Here is a 25,455-nt window from a genome sequence, read left to right as displayed (position 1 = left end):
GTTATATATATTAGTTACGTGAAAAGTAATTTTTTTTCAAAATCTATACCCGCTACATGGCGTTGGTATCGAGCTATTTACGAATAAAAAAAATATACACATAGACTTTCTTCTTGTATATATATATATATATATATATAAACAGTAAAAAAAACTACTGGACCGATTTACGCACGGGTTTTTCTAAAATGGTCCGCGTTGTTCTGAAAAGGTTTAAAGCTATTAAAATCCTCGATCTGACCAGTAGAAAAAAGGGGAAAACGGGAAAAGGAAATGGTAAGGAGAAAAAAATAAAAGGGGGAAAGGGTGAAAGAGGAAGGGAAAAAGGAAATAAAGGGACATGGGGGAAAGAACAGGGGGAAATATGGGAAAGGGAAAAATTGAAAAGTTAAATTTTGTGAATTCCGTAATGTTCATTTTGTTAATGTTTTATCAAACTTTCAAATATATATAATCAAATCTAGTAATAGCGAAACATTGCCGGGTCTGCTAGTAATGAAACAAAAAAGTCAGTTCTTTATGGCACAGTGCATGATGTTACGTCATGGAAAATCTTATTAAATAAAGAAATGAAAACATAATACTACTTAAGGAAAATTGATGAAAGTACGGATGTATCCGTACTTAGATTGAATACATAAGATACAAGGTAAAATATATATTTACAAGAATATTGGCATTTACCACATATAAAAACCGTAAATAACTGCATCATATGTTAATTTAATTTCATTCAAAGGAGTTACATTAAACGATTACTGAAATAAACTGGAAAATATAAAAGCATTCAAAATCTGTTAAAAAAAGACATTAAATAAAAAATTAATAAGTTTAAATTGGTTAACGATCGAAATAATTATCGCATTAATAAATTAAAACACTCAAAATAACGTGAGTTTTAATCCTCAGATTAAGAAGGTAAAATTCACGAATAGGTAAATTTTATTTCTCCCTAAATCTCAGTTGGCAACACTGTACTCAACGATTAGCAACTTGTTACAGTTGAAATGTCTTTTTATGTACTAGTACTATACGAGTATAAATTTCACTCTATTGTGTTAACTATGTCGTTTTACAAGGAGGAATGTGTGTTTATTATCACGCGTATAAATCTTACTAACGAGTGAAAGACGAGTCGAATAAAATTTCACAATTCTTAAGTTCCTAAAAAATCGATAATATCGTGTTCGATAAATACATTTCGTAAGACCGGGAATATACGCGATCGAAAAAGCAGAACTCGACTATCACTGTTAACAGTAGAAGTACTGGAAGATATGAAAGAACGTTTGACTAGCACCCCAAGAATGTTATCTTCATAGGCCGTGCTTTCATCAGCTACAGCTTTCAGGGCTACCAAAAATATAAAATCGCATCGGTGTCGTTCAAGAACCGAAAGAAGTAGACCGCAGAAAACGTTTACAGTATTTTCATCGGGTTCGTTCTCTTGTCGATGATAACGGTATTAAAATTTTTGATCGTGTTTATTTCAGGAACGAGGAACGGTTTTACTTGGATGGCTTAACAGCAAACCTTCCGAATGTGGAGCGTTGAAAATCCTTGCACGTTTCATAAACGATAATTTACATGCGCGTAAAATTGGTATTTGATTTCCCGGCGTCGTATAGTAGGGGCCTTTACTTTTTGAAAAAATTGTACACGGTGTGGTTCAAAGCAACTAAATCGAACAATTTATCGTCTTATTACGATAGATATCTCTGAAGTTAAGACCGCTGGGAAATTTCTCCCTTTAAGGTTGGCGAACCTGTGTCGTTCATGTCCGCGCTGCATTGTTGTCTATAAGTTGTCGTGTTGAAGTATCTTTGATTACGTGTAAGTTATTACGTTATAAAATGAATGGGAAAATCGATGTTGCCACGACTGTGAAATACGTGGAGTCATACGTTTTCTAAACCATCAAAACGTTAAGCCGGCTGAGATTCATAGGCAGTTAGTTGGTTGCTGTGTACGGTAATAATTTAACGAATGAAAGAAACGTCCAGAAACGGTGTGAAAAGTTTAGAAATAACAAAATTTCGTGCACGATGAAGAACGTTGCAGATGCCCTCGATAATCAGCAGGATAACGCGACGCGTCGTACTTATAATCAAACTTTGGATATGTTACGGGAAATTTTTTCCTCCAAGATTCCTGATCTTGCAGCACCAGCACATTTTTTCTTTTCGGAGTATATAAAACGTGTAGTTTTTTAAAAATAATCCTCATACACTTAACGAATTGAAGGCTAACAATTAAAGTGAGATTTCAAAGATTACGAAAAACGGTTTCAAATGTGACGAAACCTGCATCGGGATCATAAAAATGATTCTGAACTTCTATTGTAAAATTACAAAAGGGAATTTGAATACTGTTGTACAAGTATTTTATTAACATTAATATTATTGTAATAAATTCACAGCGTCAAACAAAGAGGTTTCATCCTTTTTGAAACACAATTAATTTTTAAAGGAAGGTTGGCATCTCTGCTAAATTCTCACTTTTTTTGTTACTCGTTTTTTAAATGAGGAACTTTAAATTTTATTTAAAGAAGGAGATTTAATTTTTAAATGTCTTTCGAACAGCTGCAATCGGCTTCATCCCCGCCATAAAATCCGGCTCCGCACTAGAATATATTAGTCTTGTTCCATCCTTCAAAGACTCAACATGTATAATTAGTTAATACAACGATGTTTTATAAAAATGAAAAGTTCTTCTATAAATATAATTTCAAGTTCCTCCTGATTTAAATACTCTACGTCTTAATACTAGTTTCATGCTACTCTAAACCGATTGATTTGAAAGGCATGCGAAATGAATTCATTAATTTGGAATCATTCAAACAAACATAAACCTGTTCATTCATAATTATTTCTTTAGGTAATAAAATATAATTGCCAGTAGAGTGTTTGTGTCATGATAGAAAATTTTATCACATACTAATCTATTTGGCATTAACACAATGAGCAAACATGTTTTCTGGATGTGCTCGACCAAATGCATCATTATCATAAACATTTTATGCATATATATATATATAGGTCATCAAAAATTTAACAATAAAAAAATCTGAAAACACAGTTTTAGGACTTTCCAGTCACGCGGCTTTTTTCTGAAGCACAACTTATACACACAATTTAAAATACGTCACTACTACACTAGCGCTCCTCGTGTTGACAAGGAGTACTATTGATGCAGTATAGCCACTAGTTACAGCATTTTTTTGAGGTACGGTTGTGATTTTGCAAAACAAATTTTTTCCCCAAATATTATTTTTTAATCGTTTAAAAATATGTCTAACAAAAATATGACCATAATTAGGCGAAATTTCAATAGATAATGACGATGAGCTTGCTCTGCAGCCTCACCCTCTTTAATTTTTTTGATTGAAAATTTAATGTCAACGCCTCATATACAGAATTTTTCTAAAATGATGAGCTGGCTATACTTTCTCGAATTCTACTTGTAAAAGTAAACGATAAATATCTTTAGGAAAAATGGCGATTTCTTCTTCGTTTTCCTCCTTCTGCCATTTTGTTATTTTTATATAAAAATTTATATCTCAAGTTTGGATAGAAAAATCACATTAATATTTGGTAACCGTGTTGGTAATAAAATGTTACAATAAACAAAAAAACAGGACTTAAATACTTTCACAAATTATAAAATGGCGGCCATGTTTATTTTTCAATCCATTATATCTCCATAAATATAAGGTTTATCAAAATGTATGTCATTACTAAAATACTAAGCCTTTTATTTTGAACAAAATGACATTTAATTTTTTTTAAACTGTTCACAAATAGCCGAGTTACGGAAGAAAATTGATGTTATAATTTTGTGTCATAATTATTAGGTCTATTGTTGTGAGAAAATGATTATTTAATCTCATACTAATATACAATACTAGAATTTACAATAAATAAAAACCAATTAATATCTCATCGAATTGAACGTAAAGTGGAGGACACGAAATCATTCACAAAATTACAACATCAATTTTCTGCCATAATTCAGCTATTTGTTAACCGATTTAAAAAAATAAAATGTCATTTTGTTCAAAATAAAAGGTTTAATATTTTAGTAAGTAACATAAATTTTGATAAAACTAATATTTACGGAGATATGACGGATTGAAAAATAAACATGGCCGCCATTTTGTAATTTGCGAAGTTGTTTAATTCCTGATTTTTTCTAATTTTACAAGTTTATTACCAAGACGCTTACCAAATATTTATGTGATTCCTCTATCCAAACTTGAGTTATAAAATTTTTATATAAAAATAACAAAGTAGCGGACAGTGGAGAACGAAGGAGAAATTGCCATTTTTCCTAAGGATATTTTTTGTTTAATTTTACAAGTAGAATCCAGAAAAGTATAACCAGCACAGCATTTTCTAAACACTCTATAAAAAAACCAAATTAATTTTTTTTTTTTTAACCTCTGCGACTACCGTAGGGTATTGCTTCAAAGGATGAGATGAATGATAATTTTCGTAGCGTACGAATATGCCATGCCGAACCGGGATACGAAACCCGCTGGGCTGGTCTAGTGGTGAACGCATCTTCCCAGATCAGCTGATATGGAAGTCGAGAGTTCCAGCGTTCAAGTCCTAGTAAAGTCAGTTACTTTTATACGGATTTGAATACTAGATCGGGGATATCGGTGTTCTTTGGCGGTTGGGTTTCAATTAACCACACATCTCAGGAACGGTCGACCTGATACTGTACAAGACTACACTTCATTTGCATTCATACATATCATCCTTCTTTCTTTTCCTGTTTAGCCTCCGGTAACTACCGTTTAGATAATTCTTCAGAGGATGAATGAGGATGATGTGTATGAGTGTAAATGAAGTGTAGTCTTGTACATTCTCAGTTCGACTATTTCTGAGATAAGTGGTTAATTGAAACCCAACCGCCAAAGAACACCGGTATCCACGATCTAGTATCCAAATCCGTGTAAAAATAACTGGCTTTACTAGGACTTGAACGCTGTAACTCTCGACTTTCCAAATCAGCTGATTTGGGAAGACGCGTTAACCACTAGACCAACCCGGTGGGTCTCATACATATCATCCTATGAAGTAATACCTGAACGGTAATTTCCGGAGGCTGTACAAGAAAAAGAAAGACCGAGATTCGAACCCGGGAACCTTCGGATGTAAAGCCGAGACGCTACTACTCGCGCCATGGAGTCCGGCAAGTATGTAATGCCTTAATTTCTAATAACACAAAATCTAGAAAAATATTAATCTCTATTTAATTGTTACACCATTTCTAGAATTACGTTTGCCACATATATCATAATAGAAAGAATAAAAGCAATCAGGAACATATTTATAACAACCTAAACCACAGTCAAAAATTTAAATTTAAAAAACATAAAATAAGGTCCATTTAAATATTAAAAGGTTTCATGCAAAATTGCATATTAAAAATAACAATAATAATAATTTTTGGGATATAATAAAAGTATTACGTACCTCTAGATCGTGTTCAGATATGGCATAAGTAGTGACAAGGGCATCGACAAGTGTTTCTAAACGAGTACCGAGTCCTGACAATGCAACTGCAGCGCTTGACACAGCTGCACCCTGCTGTAATAAAGCGTCTTTGCTACGTGTTTCAACACTTTTTAATCTTGCTGCCATAGATAATACTTCTTGCCTAAAAAAAAAAAATAATAATATATACAGAGTGGTGCAGCAAAAGTGACTTAACATAAAATATAAAAATTATTACGAAAACGAAACATTTTTTTTAAAGATTAACACTACCAAAATGTAGTATACAATAATTTTAATCCATGACTAAATACAGGGTATGCCTTCAAGGTGTGTGAGAAAGGTAATGAGATGACTTTTTACTTACCAAAGTTTTTATTTTTTCAAACAACAATATTATCCCCTTGGGCAGCTATACACCGGCGGAGTCGTTGTTCTCACTCCTGGTAGCAGCGCTGCAAGGCCTCAACCGGAAGGGCTTTTAACCGGTCGGTCACAGTTTTTTAAATGTTTCCGAAATTCCAAAATGACGTCCTATTAAGACCCGTTTCAATTTCGGGAAAAAGGAAAAAGTCACATGGACTCAAAACAGGGGGCTTGAGGAACCGTAGGAATGCGTTTTGAGGTCAAAAATTCCCCGATGGAAACGGTCGTATGACACGGGGCATTGTCACAATGAAGCATCCACTTGTCTGCAATGTCTGGTCTCACGCGAATCACTCTTTTCCTAAGCCTTTCAAGGACATCTTTGTAAAACACTTGGTTGACGGTTTGTCCTGGAGGAATAAATTCTTTACGCGCGATACCCCTACTGTCAAAAAAGCAAATCGGCACGGTTTTGATCTTTGATTTGCTCATTCGACATTTTTTCGGTCGAGGAGATGACGGAGTGTGCCACTGTTCGCTTTGCCGCTTTGATTCAGGATCATACCAAATATCCAGGATTCATCACCTGTGATCACACGATTGAAGAATTTTTGGTCGTTGTCGATCCTCTCGAGAAGATCAACGCACACGTTTCTTCGATTGCCCTGTTCCGTCGTGAGGTTTTTCGGCACCGATTTCGCATGTCCTAATTTGATGTATGGTAAAAGCTTTTAAATGTATCATCCTTATTGCTAAACGACGGTCAGATCTCACAAGAACCCTTACACGCTCAACATTTTCGTCAGATTTTGAAGTTGAAGGTTTCCCTGACCGAGATTGATCGGCCTTCCAAGAATGATTTGTGCCGGCGGTAAACTTGTGCTCTTGATAAGCAATATTCCCCGTAGGCCTGTTTCAACTTTTCAAAGGTCACACTCGCGGATTACCCAAGTTTAATGCAAAACTTGATCGCGCAACGTCGCTCTAAATTCCGACACTCCGTTTTCGTAACGCACAACAAAAACACAACTTCACTGTTGGCGCTGTCAAAAACAATGTCTTGGCTGAACGAAGTTGAAACTCGTACTGAGCATGTGGAAGGGATGAACAAACCGGTAGGCACAGCGTTGCCAATCTCATTACTTTTCTCACACACCTCGTATGACACACTTCCGGACGGGTTATCCTGGCGGGCATCGTCTCAGAATGGGATTATTAGGTTTCCAAAATTGATTAACTCTTGTATAAAAATATTTTTTTCTCAATGATGAAAACTGATATAACGAAAGTTAAATTAGAAATTTAACTTTAGGAATTGATACTTGTTTACGCCGTTTAGCGTAAAGTTTCCGTTATTTTCAATGAATTCCAAGCTAGGGTGGGTCCCGTTGTTTTGTTACAGGAATGTTAAATTTCACTATGTTTCGTATTTTTGGGCTTGTCATTTGTACCTGTTTTATTATTTGTTCTCGTGTTCGACACTTCCTCCGTCATCCTTAGTGACCGCGTCCATTCTTCTATCGAATTATTTTTGACTACCCTTTTCATACACCCGTTATTCTTTCGTTCCCATACTAATACATGCACACATCTCTTGTTTTTTACACACACTCTCTTCTGTCCACTACCTGGATCTGGTTTCCCCCTTTTTTCTTTCACGCCATCTTTTCGGCAGAGTAGATCCAACTTTTCTCCAGTACAGTCGCCTATGGCCATATTCTCCTGCAAACTTTGTGATAATATTCTCATCCAAGCAGAATCTCCAAACTCGTCGCTACACATCTGAGATGCTACATATTATTCTACCACTAAACCACATCACACCTCTGTATTCCTGATACACCAGTGCGGACTACGCCCAGGATTATTGTATGTATTCATGTATCTGCATTCACGAGTTCGTCTCTTGATATTATTTGTGTGCAACAGGCAAGTTCAATTTTTATTATTACGTTAAACAGTGATTTTATCATTGAAATTTGTGGAACATTCAGTTCATCATACCTTATGCCTTACGATTTCAAGTTTAGTTAAAAGAAAACCATTTATTCACTTAAATGCATTCATGATAGGTGGCTTACCTATTTTACATGTTTAATTATTACGATTTGTTATTGTAATTAACTCTATAATTTATTTCTGCAACTTGTTGATCGCCGAGATTAATTCTTTGCTACTTATGCACTGTATTCATAACACTTCTCGTAAATTAACCTAAAACAAATTACTCCTGATGTGCTGGTATGTTTTAGGACTTTGTGCTTTTTGTATTCTCAAGAATGCTCACCTATCAAAATAAACTCTATTTATATTATTACTTATTTTGATGTGATTACATTGTAATTATCGCCTTCTATACTGAAATTATTGTAATTAATGTTTTCTAAGGTAATGAAATCTGTTCATTGCTAATTTTCATATTACAGTATATGTTAGTAGTGCAACTGTTTTCCAGTTCCACTTTCTATTGATGTTATGTTTTAAGTATCTAATTTGAAATTAAGGTGTTTTATGTTCTCTTATTTTCAGGCTCTGTTACATTATGTATTTAAAAAATGTTTATTCATGTATTTTTGCATTTAACATCATTATTCATTTGTTGATTCAGCTGCTATGTTAAGTATTATTAAGTTATGTTAATTTCATAATTTCCTGTTATGTTTTAAGATTATGATTATAACATAAGTTCACTTGTTACACTTTCAATAAAGTCAAATTTCTTTTGGCAAATACTAGCTGTGTATTTTTTGTTAACTTTACCCAACAATACTAACGAATCGGATTTTCCGCTAGCGATCGGTACATTTCGGTGCCTACTTTTCGGTTATAGTTCATTATTTTACGATCAGAAACACACATAAATAAATAAAAAGTATGTTAAATAAATTGTTTAAAACCCCACTCTTAAATTAAACGCACTAAAAGGATAGTATCTCAGAATAGATTTGACAACAAGCTTTGATGGTGATATTTAAGATTATGCGAAATTCATCGCTTAAAATTGTAATTTGATGTTTTTGCCAATTTTTTCTTATGTGTGATGAATGGTTTAAAGGATGGGGTGCAAACACGCGTAAGAAAAAATTGGCAAAAAATCAAATTTTAAATTTGAAGCTACGACCTTTCACATAATCTTCGTCGTCATCGTCAAAACTTGTCTACATATCATCGTCAAAACTTGTTGTCACATCCATTCTGAGATACCGTCCTAAAATTAATTTTTACATTTTAGTGCGTTTAATTTTAAAGTGGCTTTTAAAAAAATATTGGTTATGTATTCTTTATTTTGTACTTTTTACTTTTCATAAGTTTATACTTTTTTTTCTTTCCATCTTTTAACATACAGGGGCAACCAGGAATCGCCGTTAGGCATCTCGTTAGTCGGCCCCGCATGTAATGGCGGATGATTACCCCCACCCATCCTGTCTTCGTCCACTGTGGGACTCGCCCATCGGGGTCTCCTATATATCTCCGAGATAACCGAACCTCCCATTCGGGAAAGCCCAGATACCCCTCAATGTAGGAGCTGCCCTTCCCGGCCCTATCCTGATGTTCCGGACATATATTCCATATGTCCTTCACAGCGCGCCCTCCCGCTCATACCTTGAGGGTCTCCCTTGACATCATCGTAAATACACAGACATGCCCATTCTTGTGGGTGAGCATGCCCAGGCATCCTAGTCATGGGAGCTGCCTCCCTGTCCCTAGACGCCGCCATAATTCGTAACCCACTTTTTTTAAGGGGTTCCCTGTTCAAATTTTTCCTTCAAAATCTCACCAACCGTATTTGCTACTTCCATCCACATATCTTCATTCGTCAACATGCTATTGATTACAGTCTCTGGTGTTGTTGCTTTATACCTGTCTCTTATATCATCCCACTTATGGCATCTAAACACAGTGTGTTCAACACTATCAGTCTCTTGGCAATCCCTGCAAACAGCAGATCTTCGGAGCTTAAACCGATGTAAGTACTCACCGAAATCACCATGTCCTGATAAGAACTGAGTGAGACTATAACTAATCTCGCCATGGCGCCGTCCCACTCAGCATCCTATATCTGGGATAAGTCTCCTCGTCCAACCGCCTTTTAAAGACGCTGCCCACCTTTCCTGCCAGTCGTTCATTATTTTCGCCCTCGCCTCTATTTTAGGTGTCCCCTTGAATCTCAATACCCTCTCTTCCGCCAACAGATCGATAGGCGGTGAGCCGGCAATGACACACACAGCATCATAGGAGACTGTCCTATATGCGCATGATACACGCAGGAGCAGTCTCCTATGTAACGATGCCATCTTACTGTTGTACCTTTGGATATCCAATCCTCTTTTCCACACCGGTGCACCATACAATAGCACCGAAGCTACCGTGCTGCAATTGCCTTCCTCTTTCGCTCCTTAGGACCCAACGTGTTGTACATCAGCCGAGAAACTGCCGATAGTACCTTCTCAGCCTTATTACAAGCTTCCTCTATATGTGGACCAAAACTCCGGTTCTTATCCATCCATACACCCAAGTATTTAATTCTATCCACAAGAGGAATTGGAGAAAGACCATATTCGAGCTTAACTTGACGAAGAGGTTTCCTACCCGAAAAAACCAGAACTGCAGATTTTCAGGAGCCACGGACAAACCGTGGGCAGACATCCACTCACAAACCGTAGCCAGAGCTTCATTACCTTTTTCTTCAATCTGCTCTTCATCAACCCCTTTGATTAATAATGCTAGGTCATCAGCAAAGCCAACTATCTCTACACCCTCCGGAAACCGCAGGCGAAAGATACCGTCATAGGCAATATTCCAGAGAAGGGGACCCAGGACAGAGCCCTGAGGAACCCCCGCTCTCATACGGAAAACGAACTCTTCGATCTCCGTAAACGCTTTAACATACCGGTCGCTGAAATAGTCCCTCACAATGCTCCTTAATTGTGGATCAACACCAAACGCCGCCATAGCCTCCGCGACAACTCGCCACGGGAGACTATTGAAGGCATTCCTGACATCCAAGCTTACAAGTACTGGAATCTTCCTAGTCCGCCGCGTCCCCATTGCTGCACTATCTGCAAAATTAATCACCCTGAGAGCTGCATGTATTGCCGATTTGCCCTTCCTAAACCCGTACTGCTGGGGTGAAAGACCTCCTAGACTGTTGATCTGCTACTCTAGTCTACGCTCAATTACGCGTTCATAAATTTTGGCCATCGTATTCAACAAACATAATGGTCTGTATGACCCAGGATCTTCAATATTCTTACCAGGTTTCGGTAATAAGACCAACTTAGCCACCTTCCAGCATCTTGGAAAAACACCCCTCGTAAATGCATCATTGAAGCATTCCAAGACAGTCCACGGAAGTGACTGGACCACAAGCCGTACAATCTCGCCCGGAACCTCATCCGGACCCGGGCTCTTCTTCACCTTTAAACGTGCAACGGCTCCCCGGAGCTCAGACAAAGTAATAGCCCTGACATCCAGTACTGGTTCTATCTGCCACTCGAAATTTGGCTGACCTGGAAACAAATGATCTACAATACCGGAAATTCTATCTGATGGAATGACCGGGAGTCGTCTGCCTAACCGCTTGTTAACAATCTTAAAGGCTTGACCCCAAGGATCATCCTGCAACTCCGTCAACAATCTATTCCAGGCTTCTTTCTTCTCCCGTTTGATAGCCTTTTTCAAATCAGACTTTGCTACTTTGAGTCTGTCACTGAGCTCTTCCATCCCATCTCTACCTCTGGCACGCCGCCGCTGTAATTGGGGATTCAACCTCAGTACTTCAGCCCTTTTATTGCCTATCTCTGTAGTCCACCAGTATACAGGCCTCTTAGGTTGTCTATCCACTCTCAACGTGTCCTGACACGTTCTATTAATAGCTAACGCTAGGCCCTCCGCATTCCTAGGACATAGCTGGTTGAACCTGCAGAATAACCTTTCTTTAAACTGCCTCATACTATTCTGGTTAACTCTCAGTCGCACCGGTCTCTCCAAGGGTCTAAATCCTTCCAGCGCCACCCTTATTCCTCGATGATCACTACAAAGTTCATCGCCCAAGACCTCAAATTCAGTCGGCATCATGAATGAGTCGGAAACATATACATGATCTATAACAGATCCCCTGTCACCCCGCCAGAAAGTTGGTGTCCCGTGGTTTAGACTAATAAGTCGTAATGAGGCCGACATTTCAGCCAAAGCTACGCCTCGGCGATCGGTTACTTCACCACCAACCTCCGCAATCTTAGCGTTAAAGTCACCAAAAATTATCACTGGGCAATTGGACCGCCTGACATCTTCACCCAGTCCATCTAGAAACTCTATATAATCCTCCCAGATACAGTTGGGGGAGATATAACAGCAATATAGGAGCCGTCCTCTTTAATACGAACATACCCCTCACCATTCTTCAGTTCTGTATGGGCAAATCTCCCAGATAGATCTCTAATAGCAACGTCTCCCCTGAGATCGGTCCACCAATGTTCAGCTGCAACCCTAGATCTGTTAGGCTCCGTGATGAGAACATAATCCATGCCCCCTGCGGAAGAAGACTCCCACAGGAGATCATGAACAAGTCCACTCCTGTTTGCATTTATATATTGAATCTTCATTCTCTATGACCTCCTCTATGAATCATGAGACCTTGCCGTTGGTGAGGGGGCTTGAGTGCTCAGGGATACAAAGTAGCTGAACCGAAGGTGCAACCATATCGGAGAGGTATCTGTTGAGAGCCAGACTAAGGAATGATTCCTGAAAGAGGGCAGCAGCTCTTTCAGTAGTTGTTAGGGGCGTGAGTCAGGACGACTTAAACGGCCGTATCAACATCACTCAGTCCTCTGAGTACTGCGCAGCTGAAAGCAATGGAAAACTACAGCTGCTTTTTTTCCAAGAAAATGTGGCTCTCTGCATTTTCACATAGCAATAATGGAGGCGCCTTCCTTGGTAAAATATTCCGGAGGTAAAATAGTCCCCCGTTCGGATCTCCGGGTGGGGACTACTAAGGAAGGGGTCACCAGAAAATTAAAAAATAACATTCTACGAGTCGGAGCGTGGAATGTTAGAAGCTTGAAAAAGGTTGGTAGGCTAGAAAATTTAAAAAGAGAAATGGGTAGGACAAATGTGGATATAGTAGGAATTAGTGAGGTTCGGTGGGAAGAGGAAGGCGACTTTTGGTCAGGTGATTTTAGAGTAATTAACTCAGCGTCAAATAATGGGGAGGCAGGAGTAGGTTTCGTGATGAACAAGAAGATAGAGAGGAGAGTGGAGTATTTCAAAACGCATAGCGATAGAATCATTGTAATAAGGATAAAATCAAAACCTAAACCGACAACAATTGTTAACGTCTATATGCCTACAAGCGCCCATGATGATGATGAGGTAGAGTGTGTATACGAAGAGATTGATGAAGCAATTAAACACGTAAAAGGAGATGAAAATTTAATAATAGTTGGAGATTGGAATGCAAGCATTGGAAAAGGCAAGGAAAGAAATATAGTGGGTGAATACGGGCTGGGCAAAAGGAATGAAAGAGGGGACCGACTTATAGAATTTTGCACAAAGTATAATTTAGTAATTGCCAACACCCAATTTAAAAATCATAATAGAAGAATATACACTTGGAAAAAGCCAGGCGATACTGGAAGGTATCAGATAGATTATATCATGGTTAAGCAAAGATTTAGAAATCAACTCGTTGACTGCAAAACTTACCCTGGAGCAGACATTGATAGCGACCATAATTTGGTGATAATGAAATGTAGATTGGGGTTTAAAAACCTGAAGAAAAGGTGTCAGATGAATCGGTGGAATTTAGAGAAGCTTGAGGAAGAGGAGGTAAAGAAGATTTTTGAGGAGGACATCGCAAGAGGTCTGAGTAAAAAAGATAAGGTAGAAAATGTAGAAGAAGAATGGGAGAATGTTAAAAAGGAAATTATTAAATCAGTAGAAGCAAACTTAGGCGGAATAAAGAGAACCGGTAGAAAACCTTGGGTTTCAGACGATATATTGCAGCTGATGGATGAACGTAGAAAATATAAGAATGCTAGTGATGAAGAAAGTAAAAGGAACTATCGGAAATTAAGAAATGCTATAAACAGGAAGTGCAAACTGGTGAAAGAAGAGTGGATTAAAGAAAAGTGTTCAGAAGTGGAAAGAGAAATGAACATTGGTAAAATAGACGGAGCATACAGGAAAGTTAAGGAAAATTTTGGGGTACATAAATTAAAATCTAATAATGTGTTAAACAAAGATGGTACACCAATATATAATACGAAAGGTAAAGTCGATAGATGGGTGGAATATATTGAAGAGTTATACGGAGCTAATGAATTAGAAAATGGTGTTATAGAGGAAGAAGAGGAAGTTGAGGAGGATGAAATGGGAGAAACAATACTGAGATCTGAATTTAAGAGAGCATTAAAAGATTTAAATGGCAGAAAGGCTCCTGGAATAGACGGAATACCTGCAGAATTAATGCGCAGTGCAGGTGAGGAAGCGATTGATAGATTATACAAACTGGTGTGTAATATTTATGAAAATGGGGAATTTCCATCACACTTCAAAAAAAGTGTTATAGTTATGATACCAAAGATAGCAGGGGCAGATAAATGTGAAGAATACAGAACAATTAGTTTAACTAGTCATGCATCAAAAATCTTAACTAGAATTTTATACAGAAGAATTGAGAGGAGAGTGGAAGAAGTGTTAGGAGAAGACCAATTTGGTTTCAGGAAAAGTATAGGGACAAGGGAAGCAATTTTAGGCCTCAGATTAATAGTAGAAGGAAGATTAAAGAAAAACAAACCAGCATACTTGGCGTTTATAGACCTAGAAAAGGCTTTCGATAACGTAGACTGGAATAAAATATTCAGCATTTTAAAAAAATTAGGGTTCAAATACAGAGATAGAAGAACAATTGCTAACATGTACAGGAACCAAACAGCAACAATAACAATTGAAGAACATAAGAAAGAAGCCCTAATAAGAAAGGGAGTCCGACAAGGATGTTCCCTATCTCCGTTGCTTTTTAATCTTTACATGGAACTAGCAGTTAATGATGTTAAAGAACAATTTAGATTCGGAGTAACAGTACAAGGTGAAAAGATAAAGATGCTACGATTTGCTGATTATATAGTAATTCTAGCCGAGAGTAAAAAGGATTTAGAAGAAACAATGAACGGCATAGATGAAGTCCTACGCAAGAACTATCGCATGAAAATAAACAGAACAAAACAAAAGTAATGAAATGTAGTAGAAATAACAAAGATGGACCGCTGAATGTGAAAATAGGAGGAGAAAATATTATGGAGGTAGAAGAATTTTGTTATTTGGGAAGTAAAATTACTAAAGATGGACGAAGCAGGAGCGGTATAAAATGCCGAATAGCACAAGCTAAACGAGCCTTCAGTAAGAAATATAATTTGTTTACATCAAAAATTAATTTAAATGTCAAAAAAAGATTTTTGAAAGTGTATGTTTGGAGTGTCGCTTTATATGGAAGTGAAACTTGGACAATCGGAGTATCTGAGAAGAAAAGATTAGAAGCTTTTGAAATGTTGTGCTATAGGAGAATGTTAAAAATCAGATGGGTGGGTAAAGTGACAAATGAAGAGGTTTTGCGGCAAATAGATGAAGAAAGAAGCATTTGGAAAAATGTAGTTAAAAGAAGAGACAGACTTATAGGCCACATACTAAGGCATCCTGGAATAGTCGCTTTAATATTGGAAGGACAGGTAGAAGGGAAAAATTGTGTAGGCAGGCCACGTTTGGAGTATGTAAAACAAATTGTTGGGGATGTAGGATGTAGAGGGTATACTGAAATGAAACGACTAGCACTAGATAGGGAATCTTGGAGAGCTGCATCAAACCAGTCAAATGACTGAAGACAAAAAAAAAAAAAAAAAAATTCTCTATGACGTTCCTTATCTTGCCTACTAGTAGGACTCCCGAATCTATGCCCATCCACATTTGACGCATTTGGATGCCTCACGGCAGTTACGACTAAAATGCCCAGCCATCCCGCAATTATAACAGGAGTTCCTCCTATCAGGTCCCCTGCAACTTCCAGCAAGGTGCCCTGGTTCCCAACACCTAAAACAACGAGGGACATCTTCCCTAAGGACGACCTTACAAGATAGCCATCCTATATTAATTCTGTCCTTAGCTACCAGGGTGTCCGCAGCTTTCTTTGGCAGTATGACAGTAGCGTTTTGTGTCCGTCCATAGGCCGGTCTAACAGAGGAGATATGAATATCGTGTCTCTCCTCATCCGGAAGTGCCTCTCGAACCGCCCTCAGTATGTCTGCCTCCTTAGTTTCCTCATCCATTCCTGTGATATGAACTACTACAGGCCTAGCTGATCTACCTCCAGTAGTGATCTGTGCACCTTCTACATTCTGCTGCACCTTGTCAACAACAGCCTTGGCATTCCCAGCACCATCTCGAAGGCGAAGTTCAAGTGCCTCGCCTCTGCCTTTCCTAGCTGCAATAACCACACCAGATGCTGTCTCACCAGTTCCTGCCTTTACTTCGCGCAGGAGTTGGGCATAACTTAGCCCTTCCTTCTTAATAACTACTGTTTTTATAGGTTTTGTCGACTTGGACCTGCTTCTAGGTGTCTTTTCTTCCATCAATTGGTAGAGGAGTCGGTTGACACCGTCCCTCCTCTTGTGTGAAGTTCTGCCAAGAACAACACCTACAGGCAGGGTAGACTGTGCTACGCTCTCAATCCTCGTAATTCCTTCTACTAGATGGCTATTAACAGCTGATTCTTCTAATTTTGTGTCTATGAATAACACATAAGTACCTACCGACACTTGTTCGGCAGCAGAGGCCCCCAATACCACCTCCGCCATCGGTGCATCATGAAGTACACTACCCGGTACTACCGACCCCTCGTTGAGCATTCTGCACACTCTCGGGGCAAAATCGCAGACTTTTCTAGCAAATGGACCCTTCTTATTACCGTTTAAATCGGGAGTACCCATCTTGGTCTCGACATGTTGAAAAAATCCTCGGGCCATTTCTGCGAGATTAGCTCGGGGATACTATCCCGCTCCACACCTTGCTCTAATTTCTGTTTCATTTCCGTATTTGTCACTATAGCCCTAACTGGTTTATTCGTCTGCATTTCCTTGTCCACCGTAATGGGTGGAGCCAGATCCTCAACCAAAAAGGTAACCGCTGCCACCTTAGCCATGAGTTGGCTAGCTGTTTCTCGGATCTCTCGCTTAACATTTGTACTCTCCTGTACTAGTCGCCATAGAGTATCCGCAATCATATTAAGGTCTATAACATCTTGATGTGAGTACGGGTGCTGTGTTGACCCTTCCGTATCCGACCCTGAGGGCGTAATGCGCCGCTGTCTTTTTCTAATAGGCATTCCGCAGATTACCTAATTAAACCTGATAATCAAACACCAGTAATATAACTAATACAATATAACAATAATCTCATTACATAAAGTCAATCAATAACAACAAGTATTACATACAATACTACAGTACAACAGCACTATGATATTATAACGATTAATAATAATCAGTATTAGCCCATAATAAAATATAAGCAATAATAGAAAAACACAAACACAATAAAAACACACTTATCAACCCTTCTCAAAATTTAAAAGAGCAGATAAGAGTTATCAATAGTCTAAATTATAAAGTTATCAATAACTCGGAAAATTAAATATTAATATTAGATAACAAACAAACTGCACGTGCAGACTGATAAACTTGTTTACTTGTTCAAGTATGACGTCACTATCTTACCACTACCTGACTTAGAATTTATAAGACATGTATCATACTATCCTCGACCCAGTCAATAACGCCACTCCATAAGTTTATACTTATATAATCGAATCGGTACGTTTTATGGTGGGTGGTTGCAATCAAAACATAAGGCTAAACGATTTAATTTCCAGATAACCAAGATCCGATCGATCAAGACTGTACCCGATAAGTTAAACAGTTATCGGTCGACCTGCTGATAAATACGCCTTTTGCCGAGATATTACGGTGGCACCCCATCGCACCCGCTCACCAATTTTCTAAAGGCGCCGCCCCCGGGAATATTTGAAAATATTATTATCCGACGGGTACCACTGAAAGTAGATGGAGTTGTCGTCCAGGGGGGTGAACATTTTTTTTAAAGCGCCAGGACCGACCGTTTTCAAGATATTTCCATTTTTCGTCCGAAAATTCGGATCCGGTAAAAAAGTACTAAATTTTACCAAACCTTCGATTTATATCGATAGATATTTTATAATATAACAAGTATACACCTGACCACCACCATCAGTACATTCTGGTGCTGAGCAAAGGGGGTCGCACACACAAGACACACATACAAATTCCGTTTAGCAGGAAAGGTTAATTTGCGACCACAAATTCAATCGAAGCATTTTTGATTTTAAAAAGAATGTTTATGTTGAAACGATTTTCTATTTATTTTTCGTTTGTTTTACTTCAATAAAACATCTGATTTGGACACCTCATGACTTCCTTGTACGCTTATTAATAAATTACACATACACATTTTTAAAAGTATATAAAATTTTATTTCAATAACTTCTATTTTTATTGTTATTATTGAATTATTATTTATCGTAAAATTTTTTTTACAATCGAGGTTAATAATTATTAATAAATCAATATGTTTAAATCTATATAAATAAAAATGTTCATCTGTTCAAAATCTTAAATCTCCGAAAGTTGTTCACCGATTGCTTTGAAATTTTGACCCAACGTTGCATTCGAATACGCGCGTCTTTTTATATACCAAAGATGTGACAGGAAAAACAGCGCTATCTGTTGGACGTAAAAGCAACACATGCTACACTAAATATTTTATGATTCCATTTCACTGTTTCCGATATGTGTCCGGTATAGACTAAAAAACTACTGGACCGATTTACGCGCGGGAAAAAGTGAAAAATTGGAAAAGGGAAAAATCGGAAAAGGTAAAAGGGAAGAAGGGGAAAATGGAAAAGGAGGAAGAGGATGTGGTAAAAATAAATTAAGGGAAAGAGAAGTGGTGGAAGGAAAGGGGTCCGGAGAATGGGGAAACTGAAATGGTAAAAATGAAACTAGGAAAAAGGAAAATAGGAAAGAGGAAAATGTTAAATTTTGTGAAGTGAAAAGTTGTTGAGTATATATATACTCAAATCTAGCAATAGTGAAGCATTGCCAGGTATGCTAATTAAAAAAAAAAGGAGATGAAGTCTAACTCGACTTCCGATGTGCACTCCCCTTGTGCCTTCCCCTTGTAAGATCCAAATATTTCAATAATTAAAATTTTATTTGGCTATAACTCTGGAACCAATGAAAATAACTATCACTTATGATATATCGTTGAAAAGCATTCAATGAGAGCTGATTACTACAATTATAAAAAAAAGTCAAAAATCCAAATTTTTGGGGATTTTGGGCTTTTTTGGTTCAGTCGATTGTAATCAAAAGGGGAAATGCACAAGTTGATGTTACAACAGTCCTAGTTCAAAATTTCAATGACATACAGATAACTGTTTTTGAGTTATGCGAGATACATATGTAGAGACATCACGGCGAAACTAGTCAAATCGGATTCAGGGATAGTCAAAATGGATATGTCCATTGAAATCTGAAAACCAAACTTTTTTGCGATTACAATACTTTCTTGTACTCCGTGCAAGGAAGTAAAGATCAATTTTTAAAAGAGTTTACTTACATTTTATTGCCTGTATTTCCATTAATTTTCTCAGAATTAAATTCTCTACAAGTGTTTCTTACGAAATATTCCACATTTATTAGTCGTTTCACAAAGCTATTTTACTACAAATCTAAAAAAAAAACTTTTTTGACACAAAATTTTGTAATTTATTTCAGATATCACAAAAACTGTGGGAGTTAAAGTTCTAGAACCTGTTTTATCCTATTTTTCAGATCAAATAACTTAAGAAACAATCAACTTTACTCTTTAATTTGGGTCCAAAAAAGTACAATAGGGCTTCAATTTATTAGAAGAGCAGATATCAAAATCTTTCATTAGCTGTAACTTGAAAACAAAGTGTTTCCAAATCTATATTTATGTTAGAATTTTTCATTATTTTCACATCTAGCACATTTGGTTTGCTTGCCATTTCTCCCGACCATCCCATTTGGTTAAACTAAAGCATAAGACCGAATATCTGTGCCACAAACTGCAACTGAGCCTCGAACAGTTTAGCAACCAGTATCCTAAACAGCTCCTAGAGCTAAATTAACAGCGTGAGCGGACTAAGCGCGATACCATACACTACCGGCTAATGTGTCCCAACCGCTCTTTTGTCATATATTTACTAAAATGTGTAACCGACCTCGTCAACTACTTAAAATATATATGTCATCCATAAATAAAAATTTACTTTGTCTAGACAGCAATTCGCTGCCACGTCTAGGTCGTTGAATGCCAGTAAGTACTTGTCCAACATATTAAAGCGCTTGGAGTCTTAACTGGCTGGTGGTCAGCCACATATCTCTTAGAGGTTAGCTTCCCACAACAGTGGGGTAGGAGTCTTTTCCCTTGGGTAAACTACTGATGTCGATTGAACAAAGCAACCGCATCAAGGAACATGGTCCAACAATGCGGCTCTTGCCACATTGATTTGCTGCTTGTGAGTTGGCCAATTTTCTCCTTGATCTCAACGTTCCAGAGTGGCCTGGTCTCTGCCCCTCCCTGCAAAAGCAGGGCAGTCAAACATCAGGTGTTCGTTTGATTGGACCTCCTCGCAGAGGCACAGCTCATCAGCTGGCAGGCAGAACCGAAACAGATATTGGTTTAAATTAACACGGTTGGTAGCACCCGTTGCCTTTAAAAACGAGCTCAAGGGATACTACTCACCCAGATCCTGTATAAACTTATACAAGGATCTTCCCTTAGTCACGGTGTGACTTGGTGTCCCATTCCAGCCACCATGCTTCCATCGCAAGGCTCTGCAGCCTCTCCTGCAGGCGGTAGATGGGCAACTGAACAAAATTTAGATCTGGTGCATTGTGATCACCATTCCGGTACTGGCCTGATACGTGGTATCCCAAATACCTCGGCCTCCCAGCCTCTTCACAATCTCCACATAGTTCTTGCCGTGGCTAGTGCCAAGGCTAGAACATGTCCTTAAAGTCTCTTCTTTATTTCTTTGTTAGACACCCTCTAAACTGTACTTAAAAAAATATAAATTGTACCTCAGATATCATAACAATGGAATATTATGTATAATACTAACAATATGCTACCATTTTACTGAAGCAGGTTTTAATTGAAAAAAACTTTCTTTTGCCTGAAGAATTTCCTTTTTCCAAAAACTTGTGTTGATACTTGCAAGATAAGCATTACCACTAGAGTTCTATTTTATATGAATTAATGACTTATGAGGGGATGCAGAAGGTGGACTCTGCAACACTTCTCTTTCATTCACTTCAGGAGTGGCAAGAAAGCTGGGATGCGTCATATACAGATGCTTGGCCTCTGCGACTAATTCCTTGTCTGAAATCATGGCTGGGGAGGAGGAATGGAGACATCAGTTACTACATCTCCCAGCTTCTCTCTGGCCAGGAAGAATTTGGGGCATCTCTTCACAGGTTTGGGAGGCGTACATTCCCAAATTGTATCTACTATGGACTCTTGGATACCCCTGAGCATACATTTTACTGCTGCCTTAGATAGGCGGAGTTGAAGGAGAGGTCTCAAGAGTGGATCACACTGGATATTACAGTTGGCTATATGTTGCGAGGCATGGGTGAGTGAAGGGAGATCAATGGGCTCATGGCTGACTGACATCTTGAAGCAGAAGGTGATCGACTATCATGGATTTGGGGGTGACTGAGATGCCTATGGAGGGGACACAGAGGTGCGGGACAGCCACCTGCGGAACTACTGTTTGTGCTTGTACGGATGGGCAGTAGTGATGAGGTACAGGACTCCCGAATCTCGTATGTGGAAAAAGACTGAGTCCTGGCTTCTGGTGTAGGACCCAGAAACAGCATAGTTGGGCCTGGTTTCCCACTCCAGCAGCATGGTAGCCCTTGGCTGAGTTATAATTGATAGTACGTCCAGCCAGGGGAGTAGGGATATAAAAAAACAAAAAAAAACTAATTTTCTTTAAAAGATTATTTATAGCAAAATAAGTGAATCTTTGCTACATATATATAGATATAAAATACATATCTTTGTACAGGTTGACCATAAAGTCTTTCCATGATTACATAAATTTATTACAAAAAAACTGTTACAGTTATAGCTGTGCGGCAAAAGAAAGAAAAAATTAATTTTTTTTTAATATTAGTTTGTTGCAGGTAGAAGGTAGTGATCAATTTTTTATAAAATGGCATCAATACAGGAGAAAGTGCAATGTGTGTTGTTGTATCACAAGTTGAAATCACTGATTTCTGAGGAGCAAAATTTTAGAAGGGAATACGGACGATCAGCCCCTGATAGCAAGAGTATTGTTGCATGGTATACAAAGTTTAAGGAGAGAGGAAGTGTAATCAATCTTCTGGGAACAGGGCGCCCATCCATTAGTGAAGAGAAGGTTGGGCTTGTTTGGCAAGCATTTCTACATAGCCCTTTCAAATCTATCCGTCATGCATCTCATGAACTAGGGATTCCCCGATCAACAGTACATAAAATTTACACAAGAAACTAAGGTTGCACAGGTAAAAAGTTCAGATACTGCAACAACTACAGTCAAATGATGGCCCTCAACGTGCTGCCTTTGCGACTGACATTTTGCAACGGATAGATAACGGACAAGGAGTACCTGCAGCATGTGTGTTTTCCAGACGAGGTTACTTTCCACACCTCAGGGAAAGTAAACAGGTATAATGTGAGAATATGGAGCTCAGAAAATCCCCATAATTTACCAGGGAAAAAACAAGAGATTCCACTAAAGTGAATGTGTGGTACAGTTTGATGCGCAACGGAATCATCGGTACCTTCTTCTTCATAGAGAGATCGAAAACAGCTAACGTTTACCTGGATATGCTGCAACACTTTGGTATACCTCAACTAAATGACTTGCAACCTAGGAAGGTTTTCCAACAGGATGAATCATTTCATGGCAGATGGTGTGATTTTCCAAGTGTCTGGTCACCATGATAACCATATATAACTCCCTTAGACTTTTTCCTCTGGGGTTACATTAACGATAGGGTCTATGCAACATCTATATCTGATCTAGGATGCATTGAGACAGAGAATAACTGAAGCTGTTGCTAGTTTTACCAAATAAATGTTGACCAACACGCGGCATGAAATTGATTGTCAGTTAAACATTCTACAATCAACAAAAGTTGCACATGTTGAAGTTCATTTGAAATGGTAAAAAATACTTGATAATATTTTTCTTTCTTTTGCCACAAACCACACAGCTGTAATTGTAATAGTTTTTTTTTTTTGTAATCATGGAAAGATTTTATGGACACCCTGTATTTTTAAAGGTTACCAGATCCTTGACATCTCACTCGCCGAGTTGGTCAAGTGGTGAACGTACGTGTCTTCCGAAATCAGCTGATTTGGAAGTCGAGATTTCCAGCGTTCAAGTCCTAGTAGTCAGTTATTTTTACATAGATTTGAATACTAGATCGTGGATACCGGTGTTCTTTGGCGGTTGGGTTTCAATTAACCACACATCTCAGGAGAGGTTGATCTGAGACTGTACAAGACTACACTTCATTTACATTCGTACACATCATCCTCTGAAGTATTATCTGAAAGGTATTACCAAAGGCTAAACAGGAAAAAGAAAAAAAGTCGTTGACATCTCAAAGTACTTTAATAACAACGTCACGTATTCACTTCTGGAAGCACTTGTAAAAAAATTCAGATGAAATTTTCTTCAGTGCCATAAGCAAAATTTTTTAAATTCAACCATGTCCAATCTTTAGTCTTTAACACTGATTTAAGTTTAGAAGAGTCTGGTAAGGCCCTAAATAAAATACAATGCTATGGAAGAACAGGACTTTGCTCTTTGGACAAAATTTGTGGATTAACAATACTAAATTTAAGGAAGCAATGCTACAGTGGAACATCCCAACCCTGTAGGGGAAGACACTCACCTTGTGAGACTTCCGGTTGCTATCCCCCTGTTTCTAGCCCTGATAGGCTTTAACGGGAGGAATGAATTGGCTGCAAGGTTTCAATTCCTTCCTGCTGAAATCTTTTATGATTTTTTTTTAAAAACTTCAAATTAGTAAGCCAGTTTACAGTTAATTTCAGGCTATAATTTGTAGTAAATGAAACACAGAAAGTCATAACTAAAACTATCAAACATGAATTTGAAATTTGATTGATCTCAATGGACTTTTTTTTGGGGTTTTCCTAACCTGTTGCAATGAATCTCTCTCTCTTATTCTGATTAACCTTCGAAACCACCACAAGATATTACTTCAGAGAACGATTCGTATAAATGTAAATGAAATGTAGTCTTATACAGTCTCAGGTCGACCATACCTGAGATGTGTGGTTAATTGAAAACCAACCACCAAAGAACACTGATATCCATGATCTAGTATTCAAATCCATATAAAAATAACTGGATTTATGTTCATTAGGATTTGAACCTTAAAACTCCTGACTTCGAAATCAACTGCTGCAATGACTGAACTTAAATATCAACAATTCAATTATAAACACAAATTTCATCCATAACATTATTATTTATGTCACTGTTGGTGTGATTTAACAGCTCCTAACAGAAAACAACACAATTATTATCTTTCTTTGTGACTGGGGCACATTTGTTGCAATGTATTCACAATTTTTACTTTCCCATGCAGTGCTATAGCTTTAGAAGGGAGAAGGTATTGGAATCTGTAAAATTTCAGCATACTTGGTTTTCACCGTATCTTTAGGTTTTGACACCTAAGGAACCCAAAAACTGGATAAAAAGCTTGTATGTACATGTGTGTGTGTGTGTTCAGTGTTTCACACCATATATCTCAAGAACATCTTGACCGATTACGATCAAGCTTATTCAGATTACTTCTACATATAAATAGGCCATTGATACCATTAAATTATCAACTTAAAAGGTCAAGGCGGAGAGGTTACTGAGCAAGGTCATCCTCACTATGTCGAGATTTCGCCCAATTAAAATCGTATTTTCTTTGGTATATTTTTAACAGTTAGAAAATATTTCCAAAAAAAAGTTTGCAAAATCGCACCCCGAACCCCAAAAAATGCTCTAAATAAACTAGTAGTTAAGTGGGTATAGTGTGTCATTAGTACCTCCTCTCACCACGAGTGCTACTGTAGCACTGATGTATAGCTACTGTATTCATCTGCTATGTTATGACATCACAAGTCAGCGGCAGAATTAAATAAATGAATAATATTTAAAGTGTAGAAAAGTATTTAAAGTGGCCGCTTGTACCACCACAGACACACGAACTAAATACGATGTGTGTGCACGCAGTGGCAGATTATAACTAAAATTAGTGGGGCAGCTGCTCCACAAAATTTTTTTCTGGGCCTTTTCACATCTGTGGTTAAAATTTTCTGTAAAATAAAAAATTCAAAAAAATTAATCAAATAGAATAGCTGAAAGCAGGATAATAATCTATTTCTACACTTTATC

At 37.8% G+C, this 25,455-nt stretch overlaps 1 protein-coding gene across 3 annotated transcripts in view; it reads right to left on the bottom strand.

Moving 5' to 3' along the window:
• corn (microtubule-binding protein cornetto) overlaps window positions 1–25,455 on the bottom strand; it is a 342,761-nt gene that overhangs the window by 53,075 nt on the left and 264,231 nt on the right. For all 3 annotated transcript variants that reach the window (XM_075364903.1, XM_075364904.1, XM_075364905.1), the window contains exon 9: window positions 5,484–5,667. In XM_075364903.1, the coding sequence (XP_075221018.1) occupies window positions 5,484–5,667 (184 nt within the window). The remainder of the gene's footprint in view (window positions 1–5,483; window positions 5,668–25,455) is intronic.

The sequence above is a fragment of the Lycorma delicatula genome, chromosome 4, assembly GCF_047948215.1.
Source record: "Lycorma delicatula isolate Av1 chromosome 4, ASM4794821v1, whole genome shotgun sequence".
Lineage (NCBI taxonomy): Eukaryota > Metazoa > Arthropoda > Insecta > Hemiptera > Fulgoridae > Lycorma > Lycorma delicatula.
Note: the sequence above shows the minus strand (reverse complement) of the source record. Positions and strands in the feature narration are given on the sequence as shown.